Here is a 23,378-nt window from a genome sequence, read left to right as displayed (position 1 = left end):
GCCAGATGTGTGCTACCTGTCCTTGTTTAAAGAATAGAGAGCTGCAAAACTGTTATCTATGCAAAGTTGGGAAACAAAATGTTTCTCTGAAGCAAAATGCAGTAACTTAACCATTTCAGTCAGCTGACAAAGTCCAGTTATTTAGATTTTGCAAACCTATACTATGGCCGACATTGTAGTCATAAAAGTCAGCAGTAATATATCTTTTAAAATCGCTTTCTATTCAAGTGAATGTTCAAATATGCAGTGCAATAAAATGAATTGATTTGACCAAAGCACAAGAATGAACGTCAACGTCAAACATAAACCTGCCAGAAGTATACGACGACCAGTGGCTATGAGAAACGGATGCAAGCCAGCCCTGCATAGCCACGTCATCCATATACCCTGTTTCTGTGAATAGGGTTCTAGTAGGGTTCTCAATGTATTGGGAGGTAACATCTCACCAGAATGTATCTACAGTGGTTATAAGATACATAGAAATCATAGGATGTATAGCAATTTCATCAACTGCAAAAGGATAATAGCATAGTAGTTTAGAAAATAGCATAGGTGCTTGGGATTAGCTCAGGCTACCGGTTGGAATCTATGAGCAAGCTTACCCCAAAGTAATAATATGAATACATTTTGATGAATGAATGAATAAATAAATAAATACATATATAAAGGCTTTTCACAACACCCACTCTGCAGTTTCTTTGCTTCTGAGCATCTAAGCCCTTAATGAAGGCCAACTGACAAACATACCTTGTACTTCATTTAGTTTAATGTGAGAGTACCGGTAAGGAAGTACTGTTACCTTCAGTCGCTTGTGAGATACAAAGAAATGCACATCGTTTCCGGATGACGTGTAACAGAGGTGAGTGCAGACGGACTACCTAACCCTAACAGAGATCCTTCAGAGACTCTTACCTGAGTGAGGATGTCCAGTTGGTTCACAATGCGCTCCAGAGTGCTGGACAGGGCTGAAGAGACCCCACCATCAGAGGTCTGGGTCTGGGCTTGGTGCTGGGGGCTGCTGGCCCTGGCCTGGGCCTGGGGTGGGTGCTGATGGGTGCTGGGGGCTCTAATGGACTGGGAGTGGGCGGTTCTGTTGTGGCTGCTAGGACCGGGGTTGTGAGGGTGGGAGAGGGTGTGCCAGTCGGTCGTATTGCTGACCTCTGCCACACTGCACGTCTGAACAAAGAGAAGAGGGAAGAAAAAAAATACTACTTTAGGATGTTTTTGACAGATGGGGATGGTGAACCCCTGCTTATGACACTGTATTTTTCTACTATTCTAACACAACATAGCAGTGGATAGGTTTCACCGCTCACCAATGACCACCTGACCCATCATCTAATGCATTATGGACCAGTAACCATTAGGAGAGGAACGTAGCCATTCATTACTAACGGATGACTACTGGCTGCTGCTCTACCGTGGCCAAGGAAGGTCAGGTCTCTCCGGGTTGCGTTAGAGAGAACTACAATTAAAAGCACATGGAATGGTAACAGCTCCACCGCGATGACAGCTACATGATGAGTCGGTTTATGTTTCCACTCCTCTTTATTCCCCTTTCTCCTCCGTCTCCTCTGCTTGTTCTGTGCAAGTTTGGTCATGTCTGGAGCCGACCGCACTCTCCTCAACTGATGGGAAGACAACCCTTTTTGACTCATAATGCCAGACAGGGAGTCTTGTTTCCACACACACAGCTAATACGGATTAAGACCACAGCTTTGGTGTCAGAGGTTACTCATATTGACAGGCTGAGCCGTGTGTCCCTGCCTCATTACCCAGATATCTGCTGAGGAGGGGGGGGGGGGGTCGAACCCATAGGTCAAGGTGAACACCAAGGGTTTGTTCAAGATAAAAACACGCTTGTTTAATACTACAACTGTACTGGAAAAAGACCACCATGGAGTAAGCTAAACTGGTTAAGAAGATCAAAGGGTTAGGGTTATCCAAACTTTATTTTTTAAGTGCCATCACATTATCAGTGCCATGTTATTTCATCAAAACAAACCAGAGCATATGTTTCATGCATGTACAACCTTACTAGAGTAAAATACTTAAAGTATATGTCACCGTTTTACTAGGTCAGGAACCTTTGCAGCTGACAGAGGCATTACAAACTTGAAACTGAATACATTTGTTTTTGCTTCATAGGAAGATATCTGTTCCTTTCAGAGAATACATGACTAATGACAAGACCAAGAATGATACCTCATTGAATTTCTGGCACTTCCTCGTCTACTCATCTAACAACCCGAGTGTTGTTACTTTATCCAATTGACAACTGTCCAATTAGAAAGTAGCCATGTATCCCACAAATACTTATAAATCAAATTCTGTGTAGCATTTATTTAATTTTTGTAAAACAATATAAGTTGAGCCTTGGTGGACAGCTGTAATCACTAAGAGAGCCAGGTATGGCTGTAGAAATGGTGAGCTGGTAACTCACTTCAGGCCCTGGACTAGGTGCTTACCAGATTATGTTTAGACTACACATTGTATTTCATTGTAATTAATAGATGCCAGTATAAAAAGTACGGAAGTAGATGTAGGAATTTACTGCCTGCCATCAACATCAGCCTTGTAACCACATATTTTTGAAACTTTGGCACGCCACATGATAAACTATTCTTGATTTATAGCCACCCATTACCTATTAGAATGGATGGCTATTGGAACCCATTCTTTGGAAAACAACATCCCCAAAAAGCACTTCCCAATATTGAATTAAAGAAAGGTGCTTTGCTGTCAAATCACAACTAACTTTGTAAATTAAATAGATTCCACAACTCCTCTCGAGAGGAGGAAACCTGAGTCAAAGGAGATAATCCTCCTGCGATTTCTGGGTGAAAGGCAAACACAAAGTAGTGGATTAACAGTTTATACTGATGAAAAAGATATGGGTGGATGGCAGTCATTAAGAGGTTGAGGTAGATCATTTACCCATAAGCCACACCGTTTAAAATAAACCCAGAGGGGCCAAGCTCCTCCCCCTTCGTCATGGAACACATTGATAAAGTGATATTAATGGGGGACAATTCAGGTATGGTTTTGGCCAATCACAGTGGCACTGCCTATGACTCAAACGTATTTGCTAACGGAAGAAAAAACCCACAGACACAATAGAATGCAATGCAGCGCCAAGAAGCACATATTCAATATTCTATTCGATTTTGAAGCATGGCACTCTTCATTTCAGGTCCAGTCATCAGCCACTGAACATCCTTAAATTGTCAAGCTACTAACTGCTTTAGCATAATAATCAACTTGTGTCTAAGGGACACCACGCCTCGTTAACCGTTTACTTTCTCAAGGTACCAAATACGTCAAGTCATTCACCATTTTGTACAAGAACAAATTTCACACTTGTTTTACTTGGAAAGAGTAAGAAGAAAGAGTATCTTTCGTGTGGCGGTAATACATAGAAAGGAGAGGGAGCGAGTGAGGGAGAGACAAATTATTATTTGTGCTGAGCCAATAACGTCCACCAAGACCGGATTGACTCTTGTTGAGAGTATGACTTTTATAGCTTTGTATTAAAACAGCTGCTTAAACACACACAAACACATACAGACAGCCTCTCCGCGTTTACACACACACACACACACACACAAACTGCACTCGTCACTACAGACACAACCGCAATCACTCAAGCATAAGCATACATTAATGCTCACACACACACAATGCTACCACCACCACCCTCTTGATGAATCACCTGGAGTGGAAAAACCAACAGTGGAAAATTTCCTAGGGGCCCAAATGAAACTCTTGGTTGGACACAGCTAGGCATCAATACAGCCAGTTCACTGCATACAAAAACTATTCAACACACACACACACACACACACACACACACGTCTGAATTTGTCTTTCCATTCTCAGCACAGCCTGAGTTACACCGGTTTGTGTCATAAAAGACAGAGAAGTCACACAGTCTGCTTTCAAACTCTTTCCACCAGTTTTGAGTTCGATCCCCTGACTGAGCAGCCTACCCCGTCATAGTACCAGGGGCTAGGTTGTGAATTAAGCCCGTTCAGACAGGAGAAGGGCTGTTCAGACATTGCAAAGAACAAGAGCACAGTGGCTGTACAGGTATGAACTAAAGTATGGTATGGACTAACCACCAAGAGGAAATGCAACATGCTCATTGACTTACATGTTATTACTTATGTTGCCCCTAGTGGAAGCCCGTAGCTTCACAGGATATATGTTAGTGGCACCCTACCAAGCACAGATGCTAGGAATGCAAGTAGGAGAGTAGGAAATCAGGAACGTTGACGCTGGAGGTAAAATTGTTTCTCAATCGTAACATCATCCATACAAGCTTTAAGTGTGTTCGTATTGTATAAGCTAAAACAAGATTCATTAAATAAACACTCATTAAGCAAGAACCAGATCATCATAAAATCAAGACATAAGTAGTGAGTATAACATATTTATCCTGTTGGAAAACCTTCTAACTGGAAACACAGTGGTAACATTCCACTACAGGACTGGTGGATTCAATAGACTCCATACTGTACTAGCTGATGGAATAACTAAGTTATTAAGGGATCTGAGATTAATTTGGTGGTGAACAACAAATATTTGGGGAGTGTATTTGATAACAGGTCGTGCTTTCAGGCCAATGCAGATGCTATTTCTAAGAAGTAAAGTAAAAAAGTAAAGTACAGTAACGTCTTCACTTCTTGAGGCAAATTGATTATTTTAATGTGTGCACCAAGTCGTTGCTGTCTCTTTATATTGTGGTGTGGTTGGGGAACCTGAGCTGGCCAATGAGAATAGGCTTGGTCGGCTTGTCAGAGCGGGCAGCAAAGTTATTGGGGTGGAACCAAGAACAGCTCTCTGACCTTTACTATCGGTAGGTCGTAATGAAGGCCTATGCCATATTGGTCTGTCATGACCACACCCTGTAGAGGGAGTTTGAGCTTCTATCTTCAGGTAGAAGCTCAAAGTAGTTCCAAAAATCCAAAGACTTTTTGAAGACTCTAGATTGAAGACAAATTATTGCACTAAGCCCTTTCTGCGCATTTGCTTGTCTTTTGTCTTCACTAAAGATTATCTTGCACTGCACTGTATTGTTCCATCTATGTCCTTTCTGGTATGTTGCATTTCATGTTGAATTTATGATGGATTGAATGTGGATTTAATACCTGGCTGCAACCAAATATCCCGTAGTGGGATAACAATAAATTTGACTTGAGCTGTAGGTTGATGTGATCCTGTTGTGCGACGAGTTATTGGAAACTATAAAATATGTTTCAGTAAATAAAGCTCCCTGCTGCTTACAATAAAAACTTAAAACACGTTGCTCTTCACAGAATGTATAGCGTATACGGTCAAAGTAATTACACACCACACTTTGACTGGGAGCTAATTTGGTCCCAAGCTAGCTAAAGTCACCGGTCCAGCAAATGGCTGTTCCGCTGAGTTACTCTTAAGATGGACATGGATTCCCGTGCTTCTCCATGACAGTCCGAAAAAGAAAACCTATAGCGCACGCACGCACGCACACACGCACGCACACACACACCAAAAAAAAAGGCCAGACGTGGGCGTAGCAAAGGGATAATACTGGTTCTTGCCATACGCTGTCTCCTTTCCAATTTTGTCCCCAATCTACCAATCTCTCCCCCTGTCTTGAGCGTAGCGGAGGAAGTGGACGCGGTTATCCGCTGCCGACAGCTCACACTGTATCTGCCATCTCTCCACCTCTGATTCCGATCGTTTATATATTTTTCTATTGTGTGTGTGCTCCTTCTCACCACCGTGTTATTTATTTATTTAGGTGGTTGGCCTCCACAGTGCACGTGTGCCTCAGCCTCCACCCTGCTACTGTCTGAGGCTCCACTCCACTGGAGCATCCCCCTCTATCCCTTCATCGGCTTTCATGCTCTCCTGCTCCTCTTTCACCCGTCTCTCTCTCTCTCACACGCACGCACGCTCTGCTAGTACGCCTAGTATTCTATGCCTTTAAAAACACACACACAAACACTAATAAATTGGTCTTATGTCGGCAAATTACACACTTTAAGACCAGTTCCTAGTGTGGGCTGTCAAGCCTATATTGAGAAACAAGCCAGTAAACTCTTGCTACAGTGCAGAGAACAACTCTAGCTCCATAGTGAAATCAATAACGCAACGATGGAGGGAGGTAGGTTTAACTGTCTGAAGCACCACTCGCTCTTTAACCCCTCCCCGTGTGTGTGTGTGTGTGTGTGTGTGTTTTTGTTGGGGGGGAAGCCTGCCGGGAATGTGCCGCTCATCTGTCTGCGCATGTGAGTATGAGAAAGACCCAGATGTGAGGCAGGAAAGGAAAGCTGTGAAGGAAAGCTGTGAAGGAGAGAGAGAGAGAGAGAGAGAGAGAGAGAGAGAGAGAGAGAGAGAGAGAGAGAGAGAGAGAGAGAGAGAGAGAGAGAGAGAGAGAGAGAGAGAGAGAGAGAGAGAGAGAGAGAGAGAGAGAGAGAGAGAGAGTTTAGTGTGGATGTGATCAGAGTGAGCTGACCTGCTGGTCAGTGATGGTTGTCATTTGGCCCCCTCCTTGTCACAGGCACCGGTTAGCTTGGGATCTCTATGGTTAGGATGCGGTGTTCAATTGAGTGCAATTGTTCACCAGTTTATGCTATACCGATCATACCTAGAGAGGTAATCAGAGCTTCATGTAAATCTATATGGGTTTAAATCTGCAATTGTTGCCAACTTATTTTATACATCAATGTTTTATCACTCATCTTTCTACACGCCTTACTAAATCTCAGTTCTCCCTAGTTTCGAGCTTGTGCGCAAACTTCAAAAACTAAAATGGGGAAAGCACATGAACTGCACTCCATCCCTACATCCTCGCCACATCCATGAGAAAGAGAGAGCAAGAGAGCAAGAGATATTCAGGAGGGAAAAGTGAGGCCCCCTTATTTCTACTTCAGTCTTTTCTGTAATGAGGCTCCAGTCAGGTTTTCAGACATGTGAGCCGTCGACGCAACGGAACCTCCATGGGTCCGATGTCCAGAGGAGTCAGCATCCAGTTTACGCTCATTTTCACACATTCATTTCTAGTCGCAATAAAGCAGATAATTTTGTTGCCATAACAATAATTGAAATAAGCATTTCCCTCATGATTATTAGGTCCTGCTTCCAAAAAAAACGAAAGATTGGGAAATTATTTGATAATTGAAGGAGAGTTAAGCCTAGCTTCTGATGTTTTTTCTCTCTTGTATTTCCACTCACACATGTGTGTGTGTGTGATTGTTTGTGTGTGTGTGTGTGTGTGTGTGTGTGTGTGTGTGTGTGTGTGTGTGTGTGTGTGTGTGTGTGTGTGTGTGTGTGTGTGTGTGTGTGTGTGTGTGTGTGTGTGTGTGTGTGTCTTATGAGAGATGAAAGGGCCCATTATTAATAATGAATTACGTATGGCTGAATAATACATAGCAGAGATCTAGAAAGCAAGCACTTACACAAGGTGTAACTGACCGCCATATTGACTGACAAAGTGGCAGTAATGATAATAAAATACATCATTCACACACACACACACAATATGTTAACTAGGACATAAATGCAGACTGTGAATCTGCGTCTTGAGTACCTTGCGTGTCAGTGTTGTGAATATACATAGTGTACTAGTAATGGTGTGACCATCATAACCACAGCACCGCTACCTAAGGAGAAATGGCACTCTAGGCGAGTGCCTATAGAGCCTATGCCCAGAGCCGAACCCGTCTCACAGCATGAACAGCACAAGGCCCCCCTTGGGGACATGCTGAAAGCCTTAGTGGGTGAAGCCTAGGGAGTTTGACCCCTAATGGTCTGAGCAACCCCTGATGATGATCATCCTGAGTGTGTACTTTGCCATTTAATTTGAGGAGCATTTTTTATATTATATATTATATTATATTATTTTTATATATATAGCAATATTTGTTGAAAGTGTCTTAACATCCTTACAGTGGCTGTCGCAGGCCTGTATAAGTCTTTCCAATCATTTAATTTACAGTTTACATTTACATTTAGGGCATTTAGGAGATGCTTCTATCCGAAACGGTTTACAACGGTTCATACACACACACACACACACACACACACACACACACACACACACACACACACACACACTCAAACAAAGATGGTGGAGTCAACAATGGTGTCTGGCTTAGGGACACTTAAACACTCACCTAGGAGGAGACGTGGATCGAACTAGCGATCTTCAGGTTCCAGCTACCTCCTAAGCTAAGCCTATTTTCAGCCCAATGGATGGCCAAGCTGTTTGTCAACCAAACTATCTGGCTGCCTGTGCGTACTCATTGCCCCGCACAGGTGTTACCTACAAGGCTAGGCAGAGCTTATGCTAAAGTGAGCGAGCCAGTCGTGTGTTATGGGGGAGAGGCTCGGGCCGGAGGCCTGAGGGGTGAGATTGTTGCGGTTGGATACTTTCAAAAACTAGTTTACTCTGGATGGCTTCTCTAAATTGCCTTACTTTGTCATAAAGAAGTTTTTTTCACAATTTAGAAAACCGCAAAGAGGCTTATAAAATTGTAGCTTTCTAGTAAAAAAAAGGGGTGAAGACAAAAGGGTATTACGCAAGGACTAATTTCTCTTAATACCTCTTTAGTCAAGGCTCTCGGTTGCTGATCGCACCCAGAGTTACGTCTGCAGATAACCTCCTCTGTCTGGAAACGCTAATGAACCCCATTAGCATTTCGGTCTCATTAAAGTGACATCGCACAGGCAAACTCATTGGCAACTCATTGGCAGGATCAAGAAAAAGAAACAAGGCTGTGATGGTTTCAACAGTTGGCATTAAAACATAAGACCGTTAAAGATATTGTCACAGCGTCCGGGACTTATAAAACGAACAAATGGGACCTCTTGAAATATATAATATCATCATAATTTAAAATGTATCTATTCTTTCTTATCAAAAGTAATGCAGGTAAGGCTTGAGTTGTGAAGAAAGAGAGCATGAAAGTGTTGAAGCGAGCAAGCTTTGTAAAAAATAATCATAAAAAAAAATAAATAAAACACACATTCACTCTGTGCCCCCTCACCTTCTCTCCCCCTCCCTCCCTCCCTCCCTCCCTCCCTCCCTTAGATTCCCCGCCATTGCAAAATGTTTCTTTTACACATGTGTGATTGAGAACCAACACTTATTCCCCTTACCAATCAGAGAAGAGATGTCTTGATTGGACAGAAAGGAGTGGTATAAAACCTAAATGGTGTCATACAGAGGCAGGTGTGCAGTCAACCAGAACAGACTCAGTCTCACAGAGCATTTCACCCATTAATAGCTGATGGCTTGCATGGCCATTGCTAACAAAATAACCTCAACAAAAAAAAATCGCTCTTGAATCTTACCTACAGCATCTACAACTGTATTCCTTTACTGGGGGATGACAAAGGTACCCATTGACACTTGTTTTTCTTTGTCTCTATAACCTAAACTTCATGAGGTCTCTTGCTTTTGCTGTGCTCATCCAAGTATTTGAGGTCTGCCCTGCGCTGGTGCCGTTGCCAGCTCCATAAACAACAGCCAGAGAGCCAGCAGCAGCAGCGTTGTGTATCTGAGGCTCATTGATCACAACAACCCGAGACTCGGGTTGGGTGAGGTCACACACCAGATACTACCCAACTAAACCTCCCTTCAGGACATGAGCACCTTGAGATGGTGTGAGCGCGCGCATGTGTGCGTTAGTGTGCACGTGTGTTAGTGTGCATGTGTGTTAACGTGCACGTGTTAGCGTGCGTGTGTGTTATAGAGAGGGTGAAGACCTTGGAAGTGCCCTTGTTGATGTAAGTAACACTGCATCAGTCGAAAGGACTGAAATCCAACCCATGTCCTTTAGTTCTGCAGCGTGTGTGTGTGTGTGTGTGTGTGTGTGTGTGTGTGTGTGTGTGTGTGTGTGTGTGTGTGTGTGTGTGTGTGTGTGTGTGTGTGTGTGTGTGTGTGTGTGTGTGTGTGTGTGTGTGTGTCAACTTGACAATGCCTTTAAATATTTAAACGCCGCTAATAGAATAGTCTCCCCTATCCCTCCCTCCCTCCTCTTCATCATCACTTGATCAGGTACTCCCCTCTCCCTCGGTCCAACAGTTCCTTTGTTGGGTTCCTTCCTCTACCCGTGTTCTACGGCCTCCAGCACGGGCCTGTTCATCAAGAGGCCAGCAAGGGGATGCAGGTCAATAAAACAAGCACGTCATAGTAAAAAAGAATAGTAATACAAAAAAACACCTTATCACAAGTTGGACTTCAAGGGAGTTGGAGTGTCAGGCGATATCGCAGGCACGGCCAATCAATCACTTGATCCAACAACGGTGGTTGCTCAGGGGCAGGGTGAGGTGAAACTCACTCTTTCTTTGAAAAACAACGTCAATCTCTTGTCACCAAAGCCCTGTGGCTGACCGGCCGCCACTTCCAGTTCCTTTCTCACAGATAACAAATAAGGGAGGGGGGTGGTGTAATGCTTCGGGTGTTTTACTGGGTTTGATCCCTCATGTCCGTAGCCTACCTGTAGCCGTTCTTGAGCAAGGTCCCCAACACCTTTGCCGGCTCTGTAATTAGAATCATCGTTGTTCACGGTATGCCCCTTTGAACTGAAGCATCTGCTAAATGACTTAATAGTTCTAACAGAACCGTATAGTTTCAAGATGGAAAATGGATGGAAAACACATTCATTTTCTGTCTTTCGTTAGCCTTATCCAAAAACAATATGCACACCAACTGCGGAAAATCCTGGGGAAAAGATCGGATAACCATTAGGTGAAGTCTGAAGATCTCTCCTTATGTTTTAGACATAGTGAAGTAGGGTTAAAAAATAAATAAATACACTCTTCCGACCTCCTCCGAGGGAGAGGCGTGGGAGTGACTGGACATCTTCCTGATGAGCCCCCCTGTGTGTGCGGGGGATATGAGTGCACCTTTCAGTCTCGTTACACACTTCAAAGAACACATGTTCACAGAGGGAATATACTTAATGTACCAGCAGACTCTCTGGTGTGTGTGTGTGTGTGTGTGTGTGTGTGTGTGTGTGTGTGTGTGTGTGTGTGTGTGTGTGTGTGTGTGTGTGTGTGTGTGTGTGTGTGTGTGTGTGTGTGTGTGTGTGTGTGTGTGTGTGTGTGTGTGCAGGGGTTTAACCGCCATAAGCAGCTTGCACTACGGCACTAGTCCAATCCCTCTGGAGGGACTTGAGCAGCCACTAAGAAAGACAAAATAACCCAGCTTTTTTGTCACCGTTATAGATACAGAACCAATTCAGATAATTACGCCTGACTTGTCAACCTGACCAGAACCATTAGAGGACTTAAATGGGGTCAATCTGCTTGGGAGTATTGTCAGTTGCTAGGCAACGGTAGAAAGTTGCTGTCATTTCAGCTGATTTGTGGACTCAGCGATCCTGAGCAAAGCAGCGACACGTATGTCAGTCAAACGGAATTAGCATAAAGATAAAAGGAGTGATTGGTGCTTGTATGCAAGCTCATTTTATGCGTCGAGCAAAACCAAGGCCAGTCATCAATAGTTTTGAAAAGGTCAACCGTTAAAACGAAGCAAGTAGAATACAATGTTTTCGACAAGTGGTATGTACCTACCACTTTTCTGATGTAGACCTACTCATATAGCTCATGGCGTTTTAAACAGTTATACACCTTAATCTCAAACAGACGTTTTATGCCCTAGCTTGACGTATGGTCACCTTTTCTAAAACAATGTAAATTGTATTCAATGACATACCGCGAAAGGAAATTAACACAGAGAGGAAGCTGAATTATGCTGTACAGTGGAGTGATTCCTCAGAAGGTGACGTGCATAGTGCATGAGGAACAGACAGTTTAAAGGGTGAGCCCTTGGCCCGCTGCCTGCAGGTACCTGATTGCGGGGCCCCGGGGCCCGTGAGGGGTAGGGGTCATGGGCCGTGGAGTTGGCCGAGATACCCTGCTGGCCGGGTGCGGTATTGGGGTGGAACCTGACGTCCTCACACGTGGTACAGTCAAAGTTACTCTTCCAGACCATCACCTATTGGAATGGGGAAAAATGTAATATATTAGTGCAGGCCTGCCCGCTTAAAGCTTTTTTCTTTTTCAAAATATACATACATAATGTTCCCCACCAACATCGATTTTAACAAACATATTTTTTATGAAATCCACTGGTGTGGATCTATCAAGTGATCAAGGACATGTAGACACTATCCCTTCATAAACTGTAAAATGCAACCCAAAAGACAGAAGAATCGGACCCAATCTTATGTGTGCCTAGCAGTGACAGGCCATAGCAGCTAGGGGTGCACCATATCGTCTTCAGACTCCGTAGCCTCTCAGTATGCATTCTGTCGGGGTGAACACGTGAAGCGGACGTTACCTGGTCGTCGTTACCGCCAGAGGCAAAGTACTCTCCGGTCCGGGAAAACGCCACACAAGAGGCAGGGCCCTGAATAGACATGGATAGAGAGAGAGAGAGCAAGCAAAAGATAAATACAGATAGAAAGAACAACAGAGACAGAGCAGAGAGAGACAGCAAGACAAACAGATCCAATTTCATAAACATTAATCTATTTAACATTTACTCAGAAGAATAAAAATATTGCAGGCTTTTTAAATTAATTTTGATACATTTTTGGGAAATAAATGACTTCACAGGTTCTGATCAAGCAGATGAGTGATGAGAGAATAGCAAAAATAATAACAATATGTGAAGTAGTGCCTTTCTTAACACAAAAAATTTGTAGAAAAGTAGAAAATTCAGGTGCTAAGGCACCTGAATTTTCCGAGAATGACTGGGACTGCTATGATGCAATATCACTTCATGTTGTGCATCTATTCTCAGAAAATCAGACTCAAGACTGCCCTTAAAACCATTCTCCTCCCTTTGGTTACCAGACAAGCATAATCTAAAATCCAATTAAATCTCAAATCACTCCCTTATCTTTTGTATTATTTTTCCTGTCCTCAGAAAAGAAAGTCAACAATGCCATCCTGAGCCTGTGTTTACAGATGACCAAAACACAAAAGCGTCAGATAAAAAGGAACGTGCACAGATGCATCAAAACAGGGAGAAAGAAGAGGGGCTGAGGAGGTAAGCGGGGAGCCTTGGTGGGAGACCAGACAGCCTGGTTTGGGTGAGGAATGGTTTCCCAGAAGCACCTGGGACAAGCAGACGGTGTCACTATGGCAACGCGACGGCCTGACAAACAGCATGTTCTGTCTTTGCTCTGACTAATACCCGCTGCCAGCCTGGCATAGGACATGGCCACACACACACTAAACACAAGCATGTACACTAACCGCACACGCATGAACGCACAGACACTCACACACACACACACACACAGTGTGAAAGAGCCGTGAACCCCACTGGCACGTGTCATGTGTTGACTAGAGGAGCTGCAGACACCAGACAGACCCCACATGGTCTAGCATGAAAATAAATTAGATGGATCCTTTTTTTCACGTTTGCAACGAGAAACGCTGGCGCTTTTGTTGTTGATGTTGTTCTGTTAACTCAAACTGCAGAGGCGCATTCAAACCTACTTTAGACCACATTCCACTCTGACTTTCACAGCATGGTTGAGTAGCTATGGTGTAGCGTGGTTGGTAGCGTATCTTTAGTGTAGAATGTTGTCGTAGCTATAGTGTAGCATTGTGTCTGGTGTTCCTAGAGTGGCATTTGGCTTAGCTATAGTTTGGCATTGTGATGTCTGGGGTTGCTGTAGCGTGGCCTGTGGTGTAGCATTGTGTCTGGGGATGCTATAGCGTGGCATGTGGCATCACGATAGTATAGCATTTGGTAGACTGGTGTTGCTATAGTGGGGTATGTGCCGTAGCTATAATGTAGCATTGTGCCTGATGTTGCTATAGTGAGTCATGTGGCATAGCTATAGTTTGGCATTGTGGTGTATGTTGTTGCTATAGTGTGGCATGTGGGCGAAGCTATAATGTAGCATTATACACTTTTCCACTGCAGCTGTTTAGTCTAATAAAAAGTCTTACCTACAATCTGACCCAATGAAATAGCTTGAACTATAGCTACATTTCGAGCCACAGGACGTTGCTGATGGGAAAACTTGCCTATTGCAGGTTAAGTTACTCATTTGGGGGTCTCAGTTAGAAGATAGAACACATTAAGTTGCCTTTCGATCGCGTTTTGTTGTCCTTAACCTCGTAAATCAGGTGGATTTCAGGAGGCTGGGAAATAAATTGAACTAAAGCAAATTGAAGCATCTTCACACAGGGTCTCCCTGCGGCTTCAGGAACAACATGTTGGTCCCTTCAAAAGGCAAGCCTCCCCGTGTACACACACACGAAATGTGAACAGACGGGGGTCCCTCCCATCTCTGGCTATGTGGCTGTAGCAGCAATTAACACCCTAAGTGTTCCTGGCCCCAACAGACTGGCAGAAACACAACTGGACCAGAACGCAGAAGGAAAGAGAGAAATGTCACACACACACACACACACACACACACACACACACACACAGACACACACACACACACACACACACACACACACACACACACACACACACTTTTTATTGTCTTTAGAATGAGCAAGGGAGACCAGGATACAGCATGGGAAATAAAGAGAAAGATGATCAGACATTTACTGCAGAAAAGTGTATGTGTGTGTGTTCTTGCATGCGGCTAGTAGAGACAAGAATTAAGGTCCTTGGCCACAACAGTCAGTTAAATCAATAGGAGTTCAATTAAACAATCTGACAAACAACTGCACGAATAGCACTTGTGATCAGAATTCATTTTCTAAAGGAGCTTCCTGCTACAATGTCGTGACATTCTGTTTATATTATAAGCTTGCAGAGTATATAGCAAGACAAAAACATTTGAAACTCCCTTAATAGTGTCTACTCAAATTGACAACCACACAGGTATTGAATGACAATGTCACGTGTGTAATTTTCATCCCCTAACAGGTTAATGGGTCTGCATTGTCAATTTATCTGACGCACACACACACACACACACACACACACACACACACACACACACACAAACACACACACACACACACAAAAAGGATGGAGGAAGTGGATGTGGGTGAGGAATTGGAGGATGATGGTGATGATGATGAGGAAGGCAGAACGGGTTGAAGTAGAAGAGGACAGAGAGGAACAGAGGGAAAAAAACGAGTTCAGTTTCCTTCCAACAAAACTGCAATGAGTCACTGAGTGGGCCGCCTGCTTTCTAGCCTGGCAAGTACATAAATACATCACATAAAAAGGCATCAGACACACACACACACACACACACACACACACACACACACACACACACGACAATAAAAACAACCGGCCTTGGGCAGATATCTTATGCAAAAGTACTTTCTGTGACAAAACATTAAACCTGTGCGTGTGTACCTGATGTCCATGGAGGGTGTAGAGGAGTTTTCCCTCTAAAAGGTCCATTATCTTCAAAGTGGAATCATTGGCAGCCGTGATCAAGAAGTTTCCAGATGGATGGAAAGACAGGCTGTTCACGGCACCACTGTGAACTGACACACACACACACACACACACACACACACACACACACACACACACACACACACACACACACACACACACACACACACACACACACACACACACACACACACACACACACTTAATGTTTTCCTCTGGTATTGATGACCCAACAACAGTTATACAAACGGTTAAGTTGCTGATTGTTATGCCTGGAGAGTTTAACACGTTTCACTTTTTCAATGAATCATAAATATTATATGGGCAGACCATTATTCCTCGTTTGTTTAGGGTATTTTTGTTATACACATTTATTTGTGGTGGATAGAAAAGCAGCAGTGCGATGACTAGCAAGCAACAATTGAAGTTAATAGATATTTAGCGCCCTCTGGTGGTGTTTAAATGACGGTGTTTAAATGATGAAAATGTGTGGGTAACACAGTTTGATGACTGACATGAGCCACCTGTCCAAGAAGCACATCGTAGTGAGCTTGATCGATATGGACATATCAATAAATTAGGTCTCTACTGCATTACTGTTTGTTACCCCGGAAGTTAGAGGGTAAAGGGCATATGACGCTGTTGACATGCGACCAAGAGTGGTCTATACCTTTAAAAGGTTCACTTTTACTTTTTAACCCTTGTATTTGTCACAACTATTCTATGTTGGAATCCTGGACTCCCAAAAATTGCAGTTGATTAGTTAATAACACAATGGAGAGAATGACTAATAAGACTAACCGATGATAGCAAGAAAATTGATACAGAATAGAAAAATATCAAAATAGAAGGACAAATGAAGTTGAGAAAAATACATAGACATTGTCTCAATGTCTCATGTTGTTCCATCGCTTGACAGCTGTATCCATTATAAGATGTAACATATTCAATCTCTTCAGGAAAGAGAATAACAATGATCTTCCAAGTAGACAGAAAGGCAGCATGATGAAAAGATAAGTTTCCATTGTGAGACTAGACAAAAACGTGCCTGGGTTCGAGTCAATCTTACAGTTAAAAAAATTATATAAAGTTTATATGATAAACGGCAACTCCTGTGATGTCTGACTGCTGCTTTAATGTGTACACATACATACATACATACATACATACATACATACATACATACATAATCCTGAGACGTCTCATTTGAGCACGTAGGCTTAGACTAAGCCTTTCTAAGCTGGTGCTTACCTGGATAGTGCTGCAGCATCTTGTGGGTGCGTATGTCCCACACCTTGACCGAATTGTCCGTGCTGGCGGTTGCGATACACGTCCCACTGGGGTGGAACTCCACGTGGTTTGCATAGCTAGAATGCAGAATTAGTAGAAGTATGGCAAGATTAAAGAGTTTTCATTGATAAGTCAACCTGTCCATGAAAAAAATTTATATTGTTTCATTATGACGGCATCAAATAATTTACTTAGTTAATGGGTTAAAACTAAGAGTCAAATAAGTGTACATGTGACCCTGGAAACATTCTGAATGTTCTTCTTTCTAGAGGCTCACCCTGCATGCTCGTAGAAAGAGTGGACACACTCCCTGCTGTTCCTGTCCCACAGCTTCACGGTTTTATCGTCGCTTGACGACACAATCAAGCGGCCGTCTGGAGAAAACCTGTCAAAGGAATATGTCAAGAAGAAGCCTTTTTCTCTCCTTAAATTAGACCCTTGCAGCCCCATCTTATCTGAGAGCAGTGAGTAAAGGAAATGACTGTTTGAGGAATAAAAGGTTTGGTTTCTAAGAAATACAAGGCTTGAGAATTCATTGTTAGCGAATACGTGATTAAGAAAGTTTCCCAGACTGAGGTGAGAGAAACATGTCTGCTGGGAGTTAGGGTGCATGCGTGTGTTAGACTTTGCTCATACTTGGCACAGCGGACCCAGTTGATGTGCTGACTGAGGGAGAAGAGGAACTTCTGCCTGTGCACCGTCCACACTTTGATGGTCTTGTCGTCGGACGCCGTGACCAGCGACTGTCCGTCGGCCGAGAAGTTGACGCTTCGCACGGTGCCGATGTGAGCGCGGAACGACGTGGATTCAGCTTTCCTACACAAAACACGCAAAACATACTATAATCCCCCATCTGTAATCACCACGTTCTATACTTCTATGCACCGGAAACCCCTTTGATCTATGCGTTGTTGTACACTGTGCTGATTAAACAGAACGGAAAAATGTTGTTATGGGAAGTCGGCTATGTACACTGAGCTTTTCAGACAAGCAGGACTCTCCGTAAGCATCGACTAAAAATTTCTCCGAAACGATCATTAAGCAAGTTTTCAAGATATGTAAGCTTTAAGCAGGAAAAGGGCTGCAATAATGCAATCGTCCAGGACCCACCTAGTTACCGTACATGTTCAGAAAAAAAAAACGAATTGTGGATGAATGCTAGATAATAGCCAAAAAGAACGATTTATCAGGAAAGTGTGCCTGTGCGGCCGTTGTGTTTTTTGCAGTTAAGAGGCAGCAAGGTGAAGCTGCTTTAGCTGAATACTTACAGACTGGGAACCCAGAGCCGTACAGTCTTGTCTCTGGAAGCCGAGGCCACCAGGTGACCCGAGGGAGAGAAGTGGACGCAGTTGACGGCGTCTTTGTGCCCTGCCAGGCGATACGACCTCATCTGAGGCTTCATGTTCCAGATCATCACACACGAGTCCTTGGAGCCCGTGGCTGAAAGGAGTCCAGAGAAGATTAAGTACTATATCCATATTTCATATTAGAAAAAAAGGCCACATAAATGTGAGAGAAAGCATTCCAAATAATTTCAAGGGCCAGATACAGAAAAGAGAAGGTCAAGTCAAAAAATCCACGTATATGTACCAATTTGTTTCATGTTACAGTTGATGTCCACACATGTCACACTGTCCTTGTGGCCTTTGAAATTCCTTTCAAGGCTGGGGTCCGACTGTAAAAGACACACAAAGATAAAAAAAATATCAGAGAGATGCCAATTATGAGAACTGATCAGATTTGAATTGCATGATTTCTAGAAGGATAAAGAAGATAAGATAAATCTGTGAAAATAAAACAGCAAGTTCAAGCAAGTGTCAATGTTTGACTTTGTACAATATTTACAAAAAGTCTAATCAGAACTTTTATGAGGCAAATCCCATTTTCATGGTATGAATTATTAGTGTGAATGCTGTAGCATCATGTGATTGTATTCTAAATTATGTGGAGCGGCGTTAAATCGTTGTTTAAATCACGTAACGTGCCGCGTCATACACGGCGACCATTCAGGAACCAATGAGCTATTACGCTTCAATGAACCGTTACGTGGCGTTAGCAACCGGCTCGGTTACCAAGGAAATACGACGGGAAGACCAGCGCGCATTACTCGGTCAACGGAAAGATACGTCTTAGTGACTTATGATTACGTTTGAGCGGAGCTATCGGACGCATGGCAGAGCTGCATATCATCGGTCAAATCGTCGGTGCGAGCGGCTTTCCCCAGAGCAGTTTGTTTTGCAAGTGGGGCATTCACACGGGAGGGGCATGGCGGCTTCTCTCTGGCCTGAAGGAGGGTCAAACTCAGGTGGATCTCCCGCAGACGGGTGATATGGCCTACTGGAGCCATCCGATTGATCTTCACTACACCACTAAAGGACTGCAAGGCTGGCCAAAGCTTCACCTGCAGGTGTGGCACCAGGACTCGTTCGGACGCTGCCAGTTGTATGGCTACGGGTACTGCCACGTCCCTTCCAGCCCCGGACAACACACCGTACGCTGTGCGACCTGGAGACCCCTGGGCTCTTGGCAAGAACAGTTAGCGCAGATGTTCGTCGGCGGCGGTCCACAGTTGCGCTCCCCGGATCTGATTTACAGCGGAGCGGACAGATACAGGCTTCAGACCGAGGCGATGGGCACCGTGGAGCTGGAGCTCGGTATTATCATGAGGCACTTTGACAAGCATGGCGTCGAGTGTTAACAGTGGGACAGGACAGTCGTGTTGAGCTGAACACGAAGGGGAAGACTGATGGGATTGGAGACGGCAATGAACATTGTTAGATATTACACTATAGTTCTATACGTATTTTGTATCACGGATTTGTTTTTATGTGTGATGTGCTTGAGCTTCACCTGAATAAAAGCAAACACTCTCAAGACGACTTTATTTTTTGGAATTTTGTAATGCACAAAGTGAAGATGTTTGTGGGGACTTAAAGTTAAAGATGTGTACATTAAACTAGCAAGGGAAGTACTTTGAGTGTATGGAATAATTACTTAGAGACGATACAACAATTATTTCAGAAAAGCTGATACCTACAGACAAGGGCGTAGGAACCGGGGGGGACGGAGGGGACGTGTCCCCTCCAATATCGGAGACAGGCGCATTTCTCCCACCTAAAAATTATACCGGATCTGTCAGGTTTCCGATATGTGTCCCCCCCAATGTTAAACTCATTCCTACGCCCCTGCCTACAGAGGATGCAAGAAAACTAACCCTATCATATCGTAAAATATATTTACTGCTTGAGTGGCCAAACTCGCTAGAAATGCTACCAATGCATTAATTCAAAATATATAACTTTTGATATAAACAACATCCACTTAACTCAAGAGATTCAGTGAAATCTCTTGAGTGAAAAAACTAACAACATTAGGCCATGAACTGCCCTGGCCTACTCTCAGAGCTATCACAATTGGGGGTTCTGTGTAATTTAACCACTACAATCGGTCAACATCACATGCTGAATCACTATTATTTTCCATTTGGTTGTAAAAGACAATTTGTGACATATACAGCCCACCATATGTTTACAAGCTGACTCACATAATTTCTGAAAAAATAGAACAGACAATTACACAAAATAAAATCTGGCCTGTCTATGGTTGAGAACAAGTATAATCTGCTGAAATTCACTACATGCTATTTGGTGCCCATCACATAATCAGCATTCAGCTCAGTCTAGCAGTCTATTCTTGACTATGAGGTACCCATTATATCCATGTCCAAGCAAATTTGTATAAGCCAATGTGCACTGACGCACAATGCAATTCGCTCAGAATCAGTCTCTGTGTATAGAGGACCTTATAAAGGACTCAGGACGCAATGATTATTTGCGTGATAAAAACATGCATGTGACGGGGGTCACATGCAGTGTTTCCCAGGTTTGGAAACACTGTCCTACAACCGGCTGAAGACTATTTCGAATTTATAATGAATAAGTTAAGTTATAAGACGACTAAGTAAAACTAAGGAACCAAGTAATGACCTGCTTGAACCTTAGTTACTTCCATGTTTACACTACAGACATTTTAATTTCAGATAATTTACAAAATGTTTATCCCCTTTACTTTGATCCATTACATCTCCAGGCTGGTTATGGAGTTGTAACCCTGTGTGTTACTGTTGCTTTCATTTGTTATAACTGAAACTAACAGTACAGCTTGGTCGGTAGACGGCAAAGTCATTAAGATAACTAGATAATATCACAAAAGAAAAAAATATATACAATATATTGTTGGTTCTTCATTGGACAAATAGCTTTTTTCATGTGGAAAATGTCCAAAGATAAACTTGTATCAGTTTATCTTGTATAGCTTATATCCCTATGATATAAGCTAATAATAATCGATATTCTACTACGCACAATTTCAACCATATTCCTTCTATAATGCAAGTTATTAAGTAAATATGTTATTTGCATGTCACTAGTGAACAGAGCTAAGTCATGAACAGGCCCTAACGTTAGGTGTCATTGTTGTGTTTACCATTTGTTTACCAGTAGTGATCAGTGGTTCCATGGTGCAATAATATTTCCCATCAGCGTGCCTAGACTAACCTTAGTTCATCCGTTTCCAACGCATATCCAAACAAATATATAACTTATATTTTCTTCCAAGTGACATGTCGAGATATTCACAGAGGCTTGTAAACAAAGCCTAACCTTGTACTCCCTCACGACGTCCGGCCGCACATGCTGTCATGTTCTGATGTGACTGCGTGTGTACCTTCACCTAATAGCGTTTCAAATGTATTGTCAGGTTGTAAAGACAGACCCCTGTACATAGTATTCTAACATTGGACCATCTTTAACCCCCTCGCTAGCGTCCAAAACGTTCATCTTACCAACGCAGTGCTCATCTTCCTGGATGTTCAGTAAGGACCACAATGCATTAAATAATAAGCCGATAAGCTTACTGTAATAGTAGCTATATCTTTTTCATTGGGTAGATAGGCGGGCAGTTAGCCTCTAGTTGGGCAGTTGACCGACTCGAATACTAGCAACTACCTGTTGTTGCTGACAACAAATTCAGTTTCAGTTTACGCGCCGGGTTTGGGCGCCTAACTTCCGTTCGCCGTTTTAAAGGGAAAGTGGTGTTGTGAAATCATGAATACGTAAATAAATTGTTTGGCAACGTGACATATTTTTCGCATGAAAAATACGTCATATTTGAGCATGTCGTTGCCATTAATTCCTAGATATTAATGTTATTAACTCACATTATTCCAATTACTGTCCGATGTCGTAACCAGATTTCGGCGCCAGGGGTCAGCAACGTCTAATATAGAGGAGCATGACTGACCTGTCAAGGTTAAGTCGACTGTGCATTTTAGCCAACTAGGCTGCATTATTTATCATGACAGGTCCGTTCAAGCGTTCGTATTTTTTTATAGCATTTTAATGTGAAATAAATCGTCATTTGACATTCTTTATTTTCTCCTACGTAATTTTAATTAAATCAATAAAAAGAGAACCTCTAAAGACTGAATTCATTTCCAATGTTTACTCTGGAATAAAGGAATTTATCAAGGATTTAAGTCTGTTCTGGAAATTCTAACTGAAGGGGGAAAGTACAAAAGATTGTTTGTGTGAATGTCTTTACCCTCACATAGCCTACAAACATATTTAGGCGTACGTGTCATTTGCCTAATGGTCTACAGGAGGCAGTAGAACACAAAGGCATTACTTATGCACTCATGGCATCACAAGAAACATTCACTAAATTGTGTTCATAAATGGCATACTATACCAATGCACGTTTTTTCTAGAAGACATGAACTAACCTCATTTGACATCTCTACAATTGTATCCAGTTAAATTATGTTCGGCACATCTAACTCTCATAAAGCCTCATTTTCATCATTGCGGCTGCTTTTGCAGCCCACTGAACCGTTCAATCAAATGCTACAGCCGTCTTGGAACATGTGACCACCGATGTGTCATCCCTATATGTTTTTAGACTCGTCTGTACATCCACACGCCAGATTGTCTAGTGTAGGCTGTCTTAATGCCAAAGATCCCTTTACATGTCTGCAGTGCAAGCATGATCAAACGCACTCATTTGCTCATCAAATAAGATTGTAGGATATCGGTACACTTTGTTTTGATATATTTTATTTATTGATAATTGATGAAGCATTCATGACACAATTAATAGGTTAATGTTGTTTTCTTGCGTTGGCCGGTAATTTTAAGAAATCGTCATGCACACTTTACTACCTGTTTGCCATACAGCACAAAGTATTTTACCTTATTCAAGATTGATGGCTGAAGTATGTACAATGTCTCATGGCTCATGGTTCAAAGACATTGAGACTCATGTTAAATATCGCCTTTGTATTATCACAGGCCTTGAGGTCACTGAATCAATGTAACTCAATTTGAAAACATACAAAATGGAGGGAAAATAAACCCTATTAAGACCCCCCAGTGGGCCACACTAAAGCACACTATTTGTTCTGGTCGGATACAGACTACAGTCTAAAATACACAACTAGGATAAAAAAAATACAGGAAAAGGTAAATCAAACAGTATGATTTCTGAAACACTGGACGTTTATTATTGATAAAGTTGTGCGAAGAAGAAATAAGGAAGGAAGACAAATTTCCAAGATAATTGGAAAGGGAGTGTCTCTTTACTGTTAACACACACACACACACAAGCACACACACACACACACACACACGCACACACA

General features: G+C 42.8%; 2 protein-coding genes across 2 annotated transcripts in view; one reads left to right on the top strand and one right to left on the bottom strand.

Annotated features, from left to right (window-relative positions):
- The window catches only part of poc1a (POC1 centriolar protein A), a 28,909-nt gene extending 7,238 nt beyond the window's left edge, over positions 1-21,671 (bottom strand). The window contains exons 1-10 of the mRNA XM_079747510.1: positions 21,528-21,671; positions 18,275-18,359; positions 17,953-18,124; positions 17,321-17,500; positions 16,962-17,069; positions 16,646-16,761; positions 15,350-15,483; positions 12,338-12,406; positions 11,846-11,992; positions 913-1,176 (exon numbers count right to left, since the gene is read on the bottom strand). Coding sequence (XP_079603636.1) covers positions 913-1,176; positions 11,846-11,992; positions 12,338-12,406; positions 15,350-15,483; positions 16,646-16,761; positions 16,962-17,069; positions 17,321-17,500; positions 17,953-18,124; positions 18,275-18,359; positions 21,528-21,542 — 1,290 coding nt within the window. The 5' untranslated portion in view covers positions 21,543-21,671. The remainder of the gene's footprint in view (positions 1-912; positions 1,177-11,845; positions 11,993-12,337; positions 12,407-15,349; positions 15,484-16,645; positions 16,762-16,961; positions 17,070-17,320; positions 17,501-17,952; positions 18,125-18,274; positions 18,360-21,527) is intronic.
- Positions 18,784-19,410, top strand: b9d2 (B9 domain containing 2). The gene has a single exon (XM_079748423.1). The coding sequence runs from the start codon at positions 18,855-18,857 to the stop codon at positions 19,380-19,382; it is 528 nt and encodes a 175-aa protein (XP_079604549.1). The 5' UTR covers positions 18,784-18,854; the 3' UTR covers positions 19,383-19,410.
- Positions 21,672-23,378: the final 1,707 nt, after the last annotated feature.

The sequence above is a fragment of the Pollachius pollachius genome, assembly GCF_949987615.1.
Source record: "Pollachius pollachius genome assembly, chromosome: 12".
NCBI lineage: Eukaryota > Metazoa > Chordata > Actinopteri > Gadiformes > Gadidae > Pollachius > Pollachius pollachius.
The sequence above is the reverse complement of the archived record's forward strand: the minus strand, read 5'-3'. Positions and strand labels throughout refer to the sequence as shown.